The 13543-nt window shown below is 37.6% G+C and overlaps 1 protein-coding gene across 1 annotated transcript in view; it reads left to right on the top strand.

The window, feature by feature from the left end:
- Positions 1-1795: 1795 nt before the first annotated feature.
- Positions 1796-13543, top strand: part of mettl15 (methyltransferase 15, mitochondrial 12S rRNA N4-cytidine) — a 47225-nt gene continuing 35477 nt past the window's right edge. Inside the window, exons 1-2 of the mRNA XM_083921444.1 lie at positions 1796-1821; positions 3957-4208. Coding sequence (XP_083777570.1) covers positions 3972-4208 — 237 coding nt within the window. The 5' untranslated portion in view covers positions 1796-1821; positions 3957-3971. The remainder of the gene's footprint in view (positions 1822-3956; positions 4209-13543) is intronic.

Here is a 13543-nt window from a genome sequence, read left to right as displayed (position 1 = left end):
TACACACACAAAAATAAATAGAAATGTAGGACTAAATGCAAATAATTTATTTAAACATTTATTTATTTATTTAGACTTAAGCCATGCTTAGTCCTACATAAGTACAAGGCACGCTGGATTACCATAGTTAACTGTATACTATACTAATATATATATATATATACACACACACACTATACTATATATATATATAAACACTATACTATATATATATTTCCACATATTACAAGGAAACTAAAAGGCTAACGTTGTGGTAGCTAAGTGGTAGGTTCTCCACCGGTAACGTTTACGTTATTTTACGACAATGGGACATATTCTAATAACGTTTTTGGCGTTACGTTCAAACCTTGCCTTGCATCTAATAATAGCTGGAAACTAATAATAATAATAAAAGTCGCAATTGCACGTTAGTGTTTCTGCTTTTGACGGTAGTTAACATATTAGCAAAACTCCCAACGGCTTATTTTCTTTATGTCGAATGCACTGTGATAAACGTCGTGTCTTACCTTTTGTCAGTAACGGTAGTCTTTCATTACTTGTAACCACGGTGATGTTTTCTGATAAGACACAATTAAAGCTCGTATTGGGAAAAAAAGAAATTCGCTAGAGAATGTAGCTTTAGATAGCCGGTCATAGCTAGCACAACAAGCGCCAATATTTTCAAAAACAAGCCACTTCCTTTGTCGCAGCTGATTGGATGAGAGTCGCGTCGTCATTGGGCGTACCGGAGTGACGTACAGGAGTGACGCGCCGGACATGCTGCTGCTGCTGAAGGTGGAGCCACTAAACAAAACCTAAACAATACTCTTTACAGCAAAATGAAACATTCATAAAGCTACATTTTCAAAACATCTGACAACCTTTAACACCCCAGCTATTTTTTTGAACATCCAGAAAATGATCAAAGTTGTTACTCAAGTTTTTATGTCAGGTTTTCTATGTGTATTTATTTAAAAAAGGTAAAATATCTTACAGATTGATCTAAAATTGGATCGAGGAATATATGTTTGTTTTGTTTGTTTATTTGTGTGTTATTTGTAAGTACTATTTTGTGTTGTTTATAATATCTGTAATGAAAGCAATTTCCATAATCAAGGACAGTAGCATGTATTAGGTACAAGGTCAATTTGACCACAGGAAAATAAACAATTTCAAACCTTTTCTAAATATCTGAACTGTAAAATAGATAATAATAATAATACAATAATAATAATAATAATGATAAAATCATTATAATTATCAAATTGACAAAAAGGAACATGGATGCGAAAAGTATCTTTACAGAATAATGGAAAACATAATCATGCAAATTTTAGGTTTTCGCAGTTGTCTCATAAAATTAGGAAAAGTCATAAATTTAAAGCAAAAAAAACCAAAAACATGTATTTAGAGATGTTAAACAGTGAATGAGGTCAAATTGACCCTAAGGATAACAGGAGGGGTAATCCCTTTTGAAAAATTGAAATCGATTTGAAAATTGAATTTCGGAAAATTTTAGTCAATCCATATATTAATAATAAGAAAAGTATTTATACAGCGGACATACTACAATATTTGTTTTATTTTTTAACTTCCTTTTTTATTGTGTATTTAAGTACTCTCTCTTAACCCTAACCCTTAAGTTTACTTATATAAAGTCATCATAATGTAAGGTTGTAATGATGAAAAGAAAAATGACTGCCATATATATTAAGTATGATGCAGAAATGTTCTACAACTGTTTATGTCACATGGTGTTTTTGAAGAGTTTGCAAATAAAGTTGTAAAAAAAAAATAGAAGAAGAAGCTTCTCTGGTGTACCAAACAGAGAGGTACTCTACGGTAAGCTGCTGTAACTGACGCGTGTGTTGAGACGTTTGTCACAACGGTCACGACCATAGAACTGTAGTAAGGTATTTTCAAATATAACGGAATGGAATGTTCGCGAACTTGTTCGAAAGACCGTGTGTAGCTAATTGCGAATCCAGCGTGGTAGCATAGCAACGTCTACTGCATCGCTCCACTGCTGTGCTAATAACGTTACAAACACTTGTTAAAGAGCTACGAATAGTGTACTTAACGGTGCATAACACCACTTGTCGATAACAACTGCCTCCAAGTTATGGACCTTTTCAAAGATAAAAACATAAACAGTCCTAGTTTATTTCCTGTTGCAGTGTATGTGACTGGCATCAACTGACAGGAAGTTAACAACGAACAAGGCTGTTGCCTAGCAATGGAATTCCGTTGAAAAGGTCTATAGCTACGCCAAATCCATCTTTAGCACCTTTGTTAGATATACTTGTGTGTGTGTGTGTGTAGGCTAAGTTAACTCCATTCTTGCACATTTTATCTACTTTACCTGTGGTGTTTTAAAGCGAGATGATTAACAAGTAGGGATGCATGATATTGGATTTTTTTTTGCAGGTATCCGATAAGCATATCAAACCCTCTCTGGCTGTTAAGTCTGACGTAACACCCTTTCAAAATACGATTTCCGGGTCCAAACGCTCCGTTGAAACTTAGCAGGCAACAAGGACCGAACATGTGAACAATTAGGATCACTTCTTTCGTCAGTTTGATATATTTTGCATCGATAAGAAAGAGATAAAATGACAATTACGTTGATTTTTAAAAAACTCAGATCTGTTCAAAAAACCTGTAACCTAATGTCTACAGATTATATATATATATATATATATATATATATATATATATATATATATATATATATGTATGTATATATATATATATATATATATTTATATATATATATATATATATATATATATATATATATATATATACAGACATTCACACTGACATTCACACTGATGGCAGTGGACATCTACATGTGACCATCTAATCTAATCTAACCATTCACACCACATCCACACACACCCATGAACAGCACAGAGAGCAATTTCGGGGTTCAGTGTCTTGCCCAAGGACACTTCGACATGCGGACTAGAAGAGCCGGGGATGGAACCACGACCCGCTCTACCTCTGAGCCACAGTCGCTCCTGTATAACCCCCCCCCCCCCATTCCCTAATCCCTATAGATAGAAATAATCCCAAAATGATTGATAAAAGTAATAATTCAATGGCCAGTATACTCAAAAACAGTCCGCCATTAATTATCTTCTCTGCTCTTCTGTAAAGGATAGCTTGCCTTACCTGAAAGATGTAATATTTTTGATTTGCATCTAGATGCAACAGCAATGTAATAATGTGTATAGCAATCCAACACTGTCACTCAATATGTTATTGCCATGTCTTTACATACTGTGTAATTCTTTGCTGCTCTTGGAACGTTTGCTTTGCGTCAATGCCATGCACAAACTTGTTGAATTGTCTCAGCTCCTGCACATATTTCTATTTCATTAGAATCATGCGTCACTAACTGAGCTCTAATTTTCATAGCATGTTGTTGCCAGGAAACACCTGAATACCTTTTAACCATGTGGCTCACTGTGGGCAGTATTGTTCATGTATAATGCCAAAATGCTGAACTAATTAACCAAAGATGTACTCAATCTTATTGTGGTTGTGGCAGTGATACAATGTATGGGCCGCAGATGTGTGCTGTTTGCAGAGTTCAACCTTTAGGGTCATCTAGAGCGGCTTGAAATGTCAATATGAAAATTGTGACTCCTTCTTGTTTTGGTTGGATACCTGGGTTGGAGAGTAGACGCTTAAGTCAGTTAAAAATTCCCATCTTGCCTGGAAATATCAAACCTACTTTTTAGACTGCAGCACGCGATATCTGTCAATTGGCACTTTTTGTTCATAATTATTACACTTGAAAACTATTCCAAATCATAGCATGATAACTAACTACAAAACCATAGTCGGTTATTTTGAAATCAGCATTACCTTTCACTTGAAGTTCACTTATAAAATACTCACCCTGCTCCTCTTAAACATTATGTTCCTGCTTATATCATCACATAACTTTTCTCTTGTTTTCTCCATAGATCAATAGAAAGATCATGATTTTCCACATGTTTGTGCGCTCCAACCCAATGCTACGGAAAACACATCTGGCTGTGTGGAGAGCGTGGAGGTCATGGACATTAAGCTTGCACTCTTCTACAGTTTGCGCATCTTCTGGTCCTGGTTCCCTGGACAAATCTGGAGAACTGCCTTCTGTTTTAACCAAAAGACTTCCTCACACGCCTGTCATGCTTAAAGAGGTGCTTCATTACTTAGACATCCAGCCAGGGCAGGTACGTTTGCATCTTTGTTATTTTTGCAAGCTTTTTGAAAGAAAGTTAATGTCTGTTGAAATGTGCTTTAAATTGCTCTTTTTAATAAGTCAATGATTCATTTAGACCAAATAACTGCTGTGTAAATGTATTCAAACAAAAGCAAGTGTCATTTCATTTATTTATTACTACCATTACAGGATAGAAATGTATTCACACCATCGAAAATGTTTATGATTCCATGTATTGTCACATTAAGAAGCCTAGAACGTGTTCAGACTGTAGGCAAAGCTGATGTGTGTCTAAAGTAAATCACAAGGACTGACTGTCCCCACTGATATTAGCAAGTGATTAGGTCGTGTTTGTATTTTCAGGCATTGTTATCTAGTCTGTCTTGGTTGCTGTGGTAATGGCATAGGCAAACTCATACTGAGAGGTGCTACTTATATTATATCCCTCTAATGTGTGTCAGAACATTTGAAACACCTATCAGTGTCATCCATTTTGACACAGCCACACCACTGACTACAGTCTCTGTGGAGCTGAGTTCATGATAAGCTCCATAAAGATAAAGATGTGTTGCAGGTGTGTAGTATGAGTTCTGTATCAAATATATATTTTGGTTTCTAATTGGATTAAAAATTAAATAATACCAGTGTTTAGAAATATTGGTCTAAATGTGTGCATCACAATAAGGGGGTAGTATCTTGATGCAATCTAAAGATATATATCAGAAATGATCTCTAGTGATAATTATGCTCTATCCTGAAATGTTTGTTGCTCAGGTAAGAAAAAATATGTTCACACTTTATGACAACTTGTTGTTATAAAGGCGCACATGAATTGGACAGGGTATCAGCAGCTTGGCTTTCACTTAATGTATGTTCTACCAGGACAGATGGGCATGAGTCAAAAGCCTTCTGGTGTGGCAGGCAGCAAAGGAGGGGAAGTGATGCCCCCCCTGCCCCCCAGTAAAATGCATGGTCAAGACAGGTGGGGGCCACGGGTCAACAACTTAGTCAGGAACTGCGCCACTGTAAGGCTGTTGGCAGGACACAGGGTGCTGCGTCGCTCCTGCCTGAACTTTAGCACCTCTAAACTCCTCCGCTGCCCGCCCATTTGCCAACTGTCCCAAGACAGCTTGGCAATCAGATGCTATCAAAAACCGTTTGATAGATTTTTTTCTTTTTTTTGGACATTACATGCTGTAGAACTGACTTAGTGTGACACTCTGTGGAAACGTTGCATGGTTACATTCAGAAGTCATGTTTTAAATATTGCTTCACTGCAGATGTCTGTTAGTTTATTTATGTATTTATTTATATGATGACACATATGTAATGTACTGTAACAGTTTCACTTGTTCTATAACCACAGCAATATTACAACCTTATCAGGGCGCCGAGACATTGCCACATTATACGTTCATATAGCTAAAGAATAAGTAATGCGCTGTCAGTCTCAGTCAGGCATTAAAAATGTGAATTCTGACATGACTCCCTAACATAGTTGTCATTTAAGCAGTCAAATGTGTGCTGGTGTCACTAACAGATCAGCCGCTGTGACGAGGAAAACCTGATATCAGACAAATGTCAACTGAAATCATTGAGGGCAAAGACATTTATAATTTTAATAGCTATTGTAAAATAATCACAACAATGTAATTGCTATGTTGTCAGCTGAAGCAGAGTATGTATGAATGGAGTACTTGAGCGATGATGGGTGTCAGAGCAAATACCGCAGTTCAACCAAAGTGTGTAAATGGAGCCTTTCAGTGCCCTGCTGCCTCCCACACAGGATGTCTGACTGTAAATGTGTATTCAGGTAGCCAATTTGAATTGGTAGCCCTTACAATAATTTCATTTTTACATATTGCCATTATGCTTATTGGATCTGGGTTAATAGTCTGTCATATTTCTTCACTGAAAACATACATTCACTTAACAAGACGTACACAGCACTAACTGACTTAAAGACCCTATGTTAAGGCTTGGAAACCGTTTTCTTAATTGGTTGGATGTGTTATTGTATGAAGAAACATATTGAAACAGGACTTTAAATGTAATGATGTTTAGCCATGCTAGCTGCACCGGAGTGTCTATTTACACTCGGGTGAAAATTAGCCTTCGCCGCACGACCTGGCTATTTACGCCCGACCCTAATACACTGCGTCCAAGAGCGACAAAGTGTGGCATTATGGTAGCTAACTGCGGGTGTGTGGGTTAAGCATTGGACTTTCACATTGGAGACCCGGGTGTAAATAGCCATTGCCTAATTTTGGTCCAGATGAATCCTAATGACTTTGGTGATCCCTCAACTTTTCATTTACCACCTCCAGCAGTTAAAAATTGTTTCTTATCCTGTGAAATATATCAGCATCTTCCAGATTGATTGGCACAAAACTTTGTACATTCATGTTTCCCAGACAATGAATCCTTGTGACTTTCGCGTTCCTTTGACTTTTCTTCTGGTGCCTCCATGATGAGATATTTAAACAAATAGGATTTTGAGTGAAATATGACATTTCTTGGTGTATGGCTTTTACATTTGATACAGACACTCATGTACCAATCAGGATCATTATAGGCCCTGTTTTGACCTGTTTCTTAAATTCGTCTGGTGGGATCAATCCCAAGTGGACAGCTCTGAGTACAGGTGTAAAGGCACTCTGGAAACATTGAGATCGTATCATTCAGACCACATTCGGAGCCCATTCCTAGTCAGCTGTAAGTGAAACTACGTCCTCATTCACTGGCTTTGTCCACAATGTATGACAGGTAGCTCTGTGTATTTTGCCTGTTTTTGTGTCTTGAAAAATTATTATTTTTAAAGTATTTCTAATGTCACTGAAACCATTAACAGTGAATCATGTGTTTTGGATGACTGTCAGTGATGTGTCAGTGTTTGTTCCCCTGCACTTCAAGCTCTGGGGTGCTTACCCTTGCGTGTTAATGGCAGCCCCAGTGACCACCTTATTTTAGGGTTAATAAAATCTATCCATATTCACGGATATGTATGATATATTGCTACATATATAACAGTTATAAGGCACAGACACACCAAGCCAACATCAAAGAAATAGCGGTGACAGAGGCCGACGCTTGCATCGCCTCAAGTTGCCTGTGTCGGGGCCAAAAAGTTGCACTTGAACACACTGCAACGATTACAGCTAACAGCGAACTACCACATACATCCTATGCTGCCGTGCAAGGAATGAACTCCTCATACCAGCAGGTGGCAGTAGTCTGCATTCGTCATTCAAAAAAGGGAAACCAGCAGGCCGACAGGACAAGACTAGTTAGAGCTAGCATTAACAACACAACCTCATGTTGAAAGAACAAATTATATTCACCATGCACGGGACATCAGTAATTAGTAAAACCATTCTGAAACGTTTCTGCCAAATAGCTCACGTCCTCTTGACGTTAGACATTTGTATGCTTTTGTCAACCAGTCAGTGATTTCTCTCACTGACTGGTCTCCGCCAGCGATTCAACTTGCTCAATTGGCCGAAAAGTGACTGGCAAGGGCCGACGAGTGGCAGTGATGCAGGTCACACTGCAAAAACCTTTGGCGACATGGCTTACCGAAAGCCCAACATTGGCCGAGGGTCGACCGTCTGCTTGGTGTGTCAGAGCATTTATTTTGCTGAAGGATGACTGTAGGCCAATAGAGTTTATATGATCGGTGGGGATGGTTGAGACATTTCAAAATCTAATATCACATTTTTATTAACATGTCATTAATGATATACTCTATTATGCAAAATGCCGTAGGTTTTCAAAAAGGAATGAGAAAGGCAGGATTTCTGATTGACTGGTCAACTCATCCTTGACACATATTGAACAAACAGAAAGAGAGAGTGAACCCACTGACACGATTACAAAAGTGTTATTTTTTATGTGTGTATTAAGGAAATGGAACTTTTGTCTCGACAGTTCTGAGGCTGTCAAAGGATTTAATGTTTATGTTTTAGCAATTTGAGGCTTTAGTTGTCACCATATTTGTTGTACACAGTTACCGTGGTGTCATTCTGGCCTATAGTGAGGTTAATTGTAAAGGCACTGTTTACTTGTCCATATACACAGTGTCCATGTCACTCTGCTCTGCAGAATACAGACCTACTCTCAAATCCAACTATAATTTCCAATCGTTGGCAGGAACGCTCTCTCCCTGTCATTCCTGCCTACCTAGCATTGCAACAGCTACCTGTTCTCTCCACTGCAGAGAAGTGAAGCATTCAGAAGATGGATTCACTCACTTGTTCACTATGGCTGCAACTAACAATTAATTTCATTATCAATGAATCTCTTGATATTGTTTTTTTGATTAATTGATTAGTCGTTTGGTCAGTAAAATGTCAGAAAATGGTGAAAAAAATGATGACCGTTTCACAAATCCTAAGATGGCGTCCTCAAATATCTTGTTTTGTCCACAACCCAAAGACATTCGGTTTACTGTCATAGAGGAGTAAATAAACCAGAAAATATTCACTTTTGAGAAACAGAAATCAGATAATTTGCAGGAAAAAATGACTGAAAACTGTTGGAGATTAATCAATTAGTCAGTAAAACTAATGCATTAATCAACTAATTGACGAATCCTTGCAGCTCTATTGTTCACTGTACTACTGTTCATTGTCTGGGTTTATCTTGAGAGGAGAGGCTAAAACGTTTCATAACGTAGTGATTTTTCTTTGGTGTGCATCTAGAGTAGGAATCGGCAGCCTCACATTATTTCCAAGAAACTCTGTTTCACACTTATTGCTAGTGTGCCATTGCTTAAGCTACCACGTACCGAGGGTGGCATGCATTGACCTAAGTTTGCAGACACCTGATCTAGAGGAGGATTTAGGTGGTTGACCAAACTATACATTTCACCATTTTACTTATTTTTTTTAATGGTTTTGTTTTAGTTCCGTGTTTGTTGTGAAAAAAGGTTGTCAACAAATAACAGGTGGGTGGTGGTACAATGTTATCATTCAGCTAAGAAAATAAAACCCACATTGTTATAAAAAATAATTTTAATATTGTCCTAGGCTTTTTAGAATTTAATATTTAAATTGTCCACCAGATAGAGATGTTTACAGTCGAGACTTGGGAGAGACTACTCAGTTTTGTCTACAAAGGCCAGTGAGAGCTGGAAGGACTCAACTGGACAGTCCGCCAAGACAATGACTTGAGTGCACAGAGCTGAACACTATCGTTTTGATGCACATTGCAATTGGCAGAATTCGCAACCCCTTTAAACAGCAGGCCATTTAATCAACTAATTAATTTAGAGTTTAAATAGAATTTTTGATTATAATTTAAATAACTTTGCTACTATCATTGCTCTCAAGCAACAGTAATTAATTCACTTTTTAAGGTTTACATTTTATTATAATGCTTTTATGAAACCACCTCTTTAACTCACTAATACTCATGGTAAAGTAAAAGAATTGTGCTAGAAAGGACAAAGCATGAGGAGTCCTCCACTGGCGCTGGCTGCTTGCGTAGGGGACCTCCTCTAGAATAGATTAATGAGCCATCAGCTAAGAGTCCAGGGGAAAAACCCTGTGCTGCTGTAGAAGGAGAAACGAGCTGCCTTCTCTGACATTTCAGTCTCAACACCCCCCCCTCCCCCCCTGTGGAATTAATGAGGCCATAAGTGTTAAACCTCCTTTTTCTGGATCAATATCAGAGTCTTTCAACAATAAACTTATTTCTGAGCAGGAATTTGGCAAAACTATTGGTTGGACAGTTACATATGGTGATGATATGTCAAGAGATTTATTATTCCTAACAGTTTTAGGCTTGATCATATGTTAGTTTTAGTGTTGAGTGAATGACTTAGTTTTGCATTTTATAATTCAAGTTAAACGATATTTATTTTGGACTTCATATAATTATGTTGCTTATCATTTAGAAATGTCCACATGTAAATGTCACCGTGTTCATATTCACTATAATGGTTTCTGTTGTTTAGTAGGTTTAATGTTCATGTACATTAGCATGAGATGATGAGTCTATATAATTTAATTTAGGTCAACTATGTATCTTATCTCTGTGGCAACAACAGTAGACCATAAAACAGTCCTTAAAGTGTAACCCTTTCTTAGGACCACCAAAGCACTGGGATTTTTAAATCTGGGGTAATCATGAAAGTAACAGAAGCATTAACGTCAGCTGATGTAGAAAGCAGGTGGTCGCTCATATGGAGCTTGCACGCCATAAATAGCGTAAACCAGGCTAGACTCAGGATGACAATGGAAATCTAGCACAGAAATACAGCAAAACAGGCAAACCACAAATCACAGGTGTTGTAGCTTGTCAAGGCCCTGAACCACAGCAGACTGAGTTGAGTGCTGCATTTTTTCACTTTCCCTATTATTTGGGTTATTTGGCTGGCTGTAATTCGGACCACAAAACACTCCAGCTGCTACTTATCTATTTTTTTTTAGATGCAAGATAGAGCACAGAACAGGAAACATACTGTAGAGTTGTGTGACATGAAAAAAGTAGTTTCCATCTGTTTTATCTGTCATTTTTGCATTTTTACATTAAATGTGTTTTTTTGGGGGGTGGAAAAATAGCTTATAGTGTGATGCAAGTTAATCCAGCATATCTTCAAATGTGTCCCTATCAGAGTGCTAATGTCAGCAGAGGATAATCTTTTCCCGGGGACTGAGTGTACCAGCTTGTAAAGAGGGGCATAGATGGGGTTAATATGATCTTGTCTCTCTAAATTAGTTTGACATCTTACTGCTGAATTGTGGGCCAGCTGAGGTGAGAAATGACTCTCTAAGTCTACAGCACAGGGAGCACCATGCACTTTTGTGCAAGACTATTTTAAAACTTAATATACAGTCTATAAAACCTCTATTGTTAAACTGACAGGCAGAGATTTAAGGGAATTTAAATGTGTGTAATATATAGTATTTTTATGATTGTGAGTGCAGCATTTGAAATGTATACTATATCAGATAAAGGTGCTTGTTCTGTGAGCAACATTTGTGTTTAAATATTCCCAGCATCAACCAGGTGAAGCGGCGTTGTGAATACAAGCAAAGGGGTAATATGATCTAGTCTCTTCAAATTAGTTAAAAGCATTGCAGTTGCTGTTTAAGCCGTGCAACTGAAATCAAGAAATGGCTTTAGAAGTGAATGTGTACAGTACCGTATTTCAGTAACAGTGCAGATGTTGTATTTGCGTCTTTTCTTTTTGTCAAAAACTGTGTGAAACTAAAAGAGAGGCGCTTTATAAATTCAATTTTATTCATTTGTATAGAAGAATGTTTACACAGTTTGTCAGCCAGTGTCTCCTCAGTCTTTTTATTTTATGAATGTCCCAAGCATCTATTCTAATTCTTTTTTTTCCAATTTCAACTTTAATCCATTGTGTACTTGTAGGTAGTAAAGTGTGATTTTTTTTTTAATTGTAGAAAGTCACACAAATGCTTGAATTACATTCATCTGACAACACATACTGAAGTTGTTTTGTAGTCATCCTTTAAAAAGGTGTAATAGGTGTAATAGCCGAGACAAACTCATCTGTCTTATATAATACACAGAATAAACACTATCACCTGGAACAAGCATCTTATTTTCTCTGTACTAAATTTGCCACCACAACCTCTTCTGGGCCTTTATGTTTTCTTCTTTTTTTTTTTCTTTACACTCCTTTTTTGGGAGCACTGAGTAGTGAAAGAGGAGGCTGGTGAATAATTGATCCTTGTAATTAAACACTCCAGCCAGGGATGCTGGGGCTGATTGACGGCCAGATATTAGGCCCTTGTCTCGTAAGGTTGCAAGTTTAGTCTGAGGTTATCAGTGGCCAGAAGAGTCTTTCTCCCTCCCTGCCTCATTACTTTCATGAGTAGAACATTTCATAGTGGAGCGGTGGGTGGGGGTGTGGTGTGAAGACAGTCTCGGACTTCATTAGCCAAATGGGGTGCCTCAGTCTGCAGAGCGCCAAATCGTTCAGCCTTGCTGAGCAGACAACCCCTTTGTGGGTGCTTCACCACACTGTCCTGTGGAGTTTGTTTTAGCCCTTTCTTACACATTCTTCAGCTTCATGTTCACTTGAACAACAACATAAACAAATAAAGCAAACCTTCCTGCGTCTACCTGAGCACTGTGTCTATCATGGCTTAAGCTCAAGTAGACCTCCCTCCTGCCCTCCCAACTATATTCGCTCATCTTTCCATTTTGCTACATTGCTTAAAGACAATATACTGTTTTGTGAGCTGTATATCTCCCAGCTCACAATACAGTATAATGTCCAATAAAGCTCAAATGCTTCTCCTAAAAGTAAATACTTTCCCAAATGTTACGCTTTATTAATGTTTGATTTAATTTGTCATGTGTGCGTGTACAAGAGAGGAAATAATATCGATAAACAGTGAATGGCTCAGGGATAAAATTGGAGAAGAGAGATGGCACAACAATCAATTTAGTTATACCGTATGTGCCTGTAGTTTTAATAACAATTATTGAAATTGTATAAACTCGTACATCCAATATAGCTTAACTTTGTAAAAAAATAAACTGGAACCCATCCTTGATGCTAAATTGATACTATTACAGCAGGTTTTATTGCAATATTTACATTTCTTCCTGGTGTGTGAGTGTGGGTATGCTAATCAGATGCATGCCCTGTGGACAGCTGGGTTTAGATGACTCATTCCTGCAACACATCTTCAATTGGTGTTTGTGTGAGGTCCAACTGCATTTTCTCAGTGGTCTCTCTTTTAAATATGTTCAGGATAATTATATAACAAAGCTTTCAGCATTTAGTGTATCTTATCACGGTTACTGTTTAGAGATATATCGATTGGGATTTTAGACAGATTTTTGTGCTGATAGCAAAAGATAACCTTATTTTACAGATTTTCTGAAATTTTGGTGTTTTTTTTTTTATAAAACAGCAAAAGTATTATATCGAGTATCACATTTTTCACCAGACTGGCAAGTTTTATGAGCAAGGCAAGAACTTCTGTAAAATAATAAGAATAATGATACCAATTTCCTGACGTTATATATATTCATCTGTTTGTAACTAAGGGTGACACCCTAGTATTAGGTGATTCTTAATTTTTATACCTTGTTTAAACAGCGATCACATTTTGCAGAATCACAAAGTCTACTATGAAGCCCAGCCCCTCTTACAAGTGCTACAATCAGGCTGCCATATTGTAAACACTAGAGATGTTTGGTGATGTATGTGGAAGCAGTGGTGTATTTGAAACTGTCCTGATTTGCAAACAACACACAAACACACACTTACTTTTTGTGCAATGTCATCAAGGGCCTATTTCACAAAAGCGAATTGTGAGCGCTGCTCGCACACATATCGCAAATGGTGGCAGAGCTGCA

Source organism: Echiichthys vipera, assembly GCF_963691815.1.
Source record: "Echiichthys vipera genome assembly, chromosome: 1".
Taxonomy (NCBI): Eukaryota; Metazoa; Chordata; class Actinopteri; order Perciformes; family Trachinidae; genus Echiichthys; species Echiichthys vipera.
This window is presented reverse-complemented; position numbering and strand designations above follow the sequence as displayed.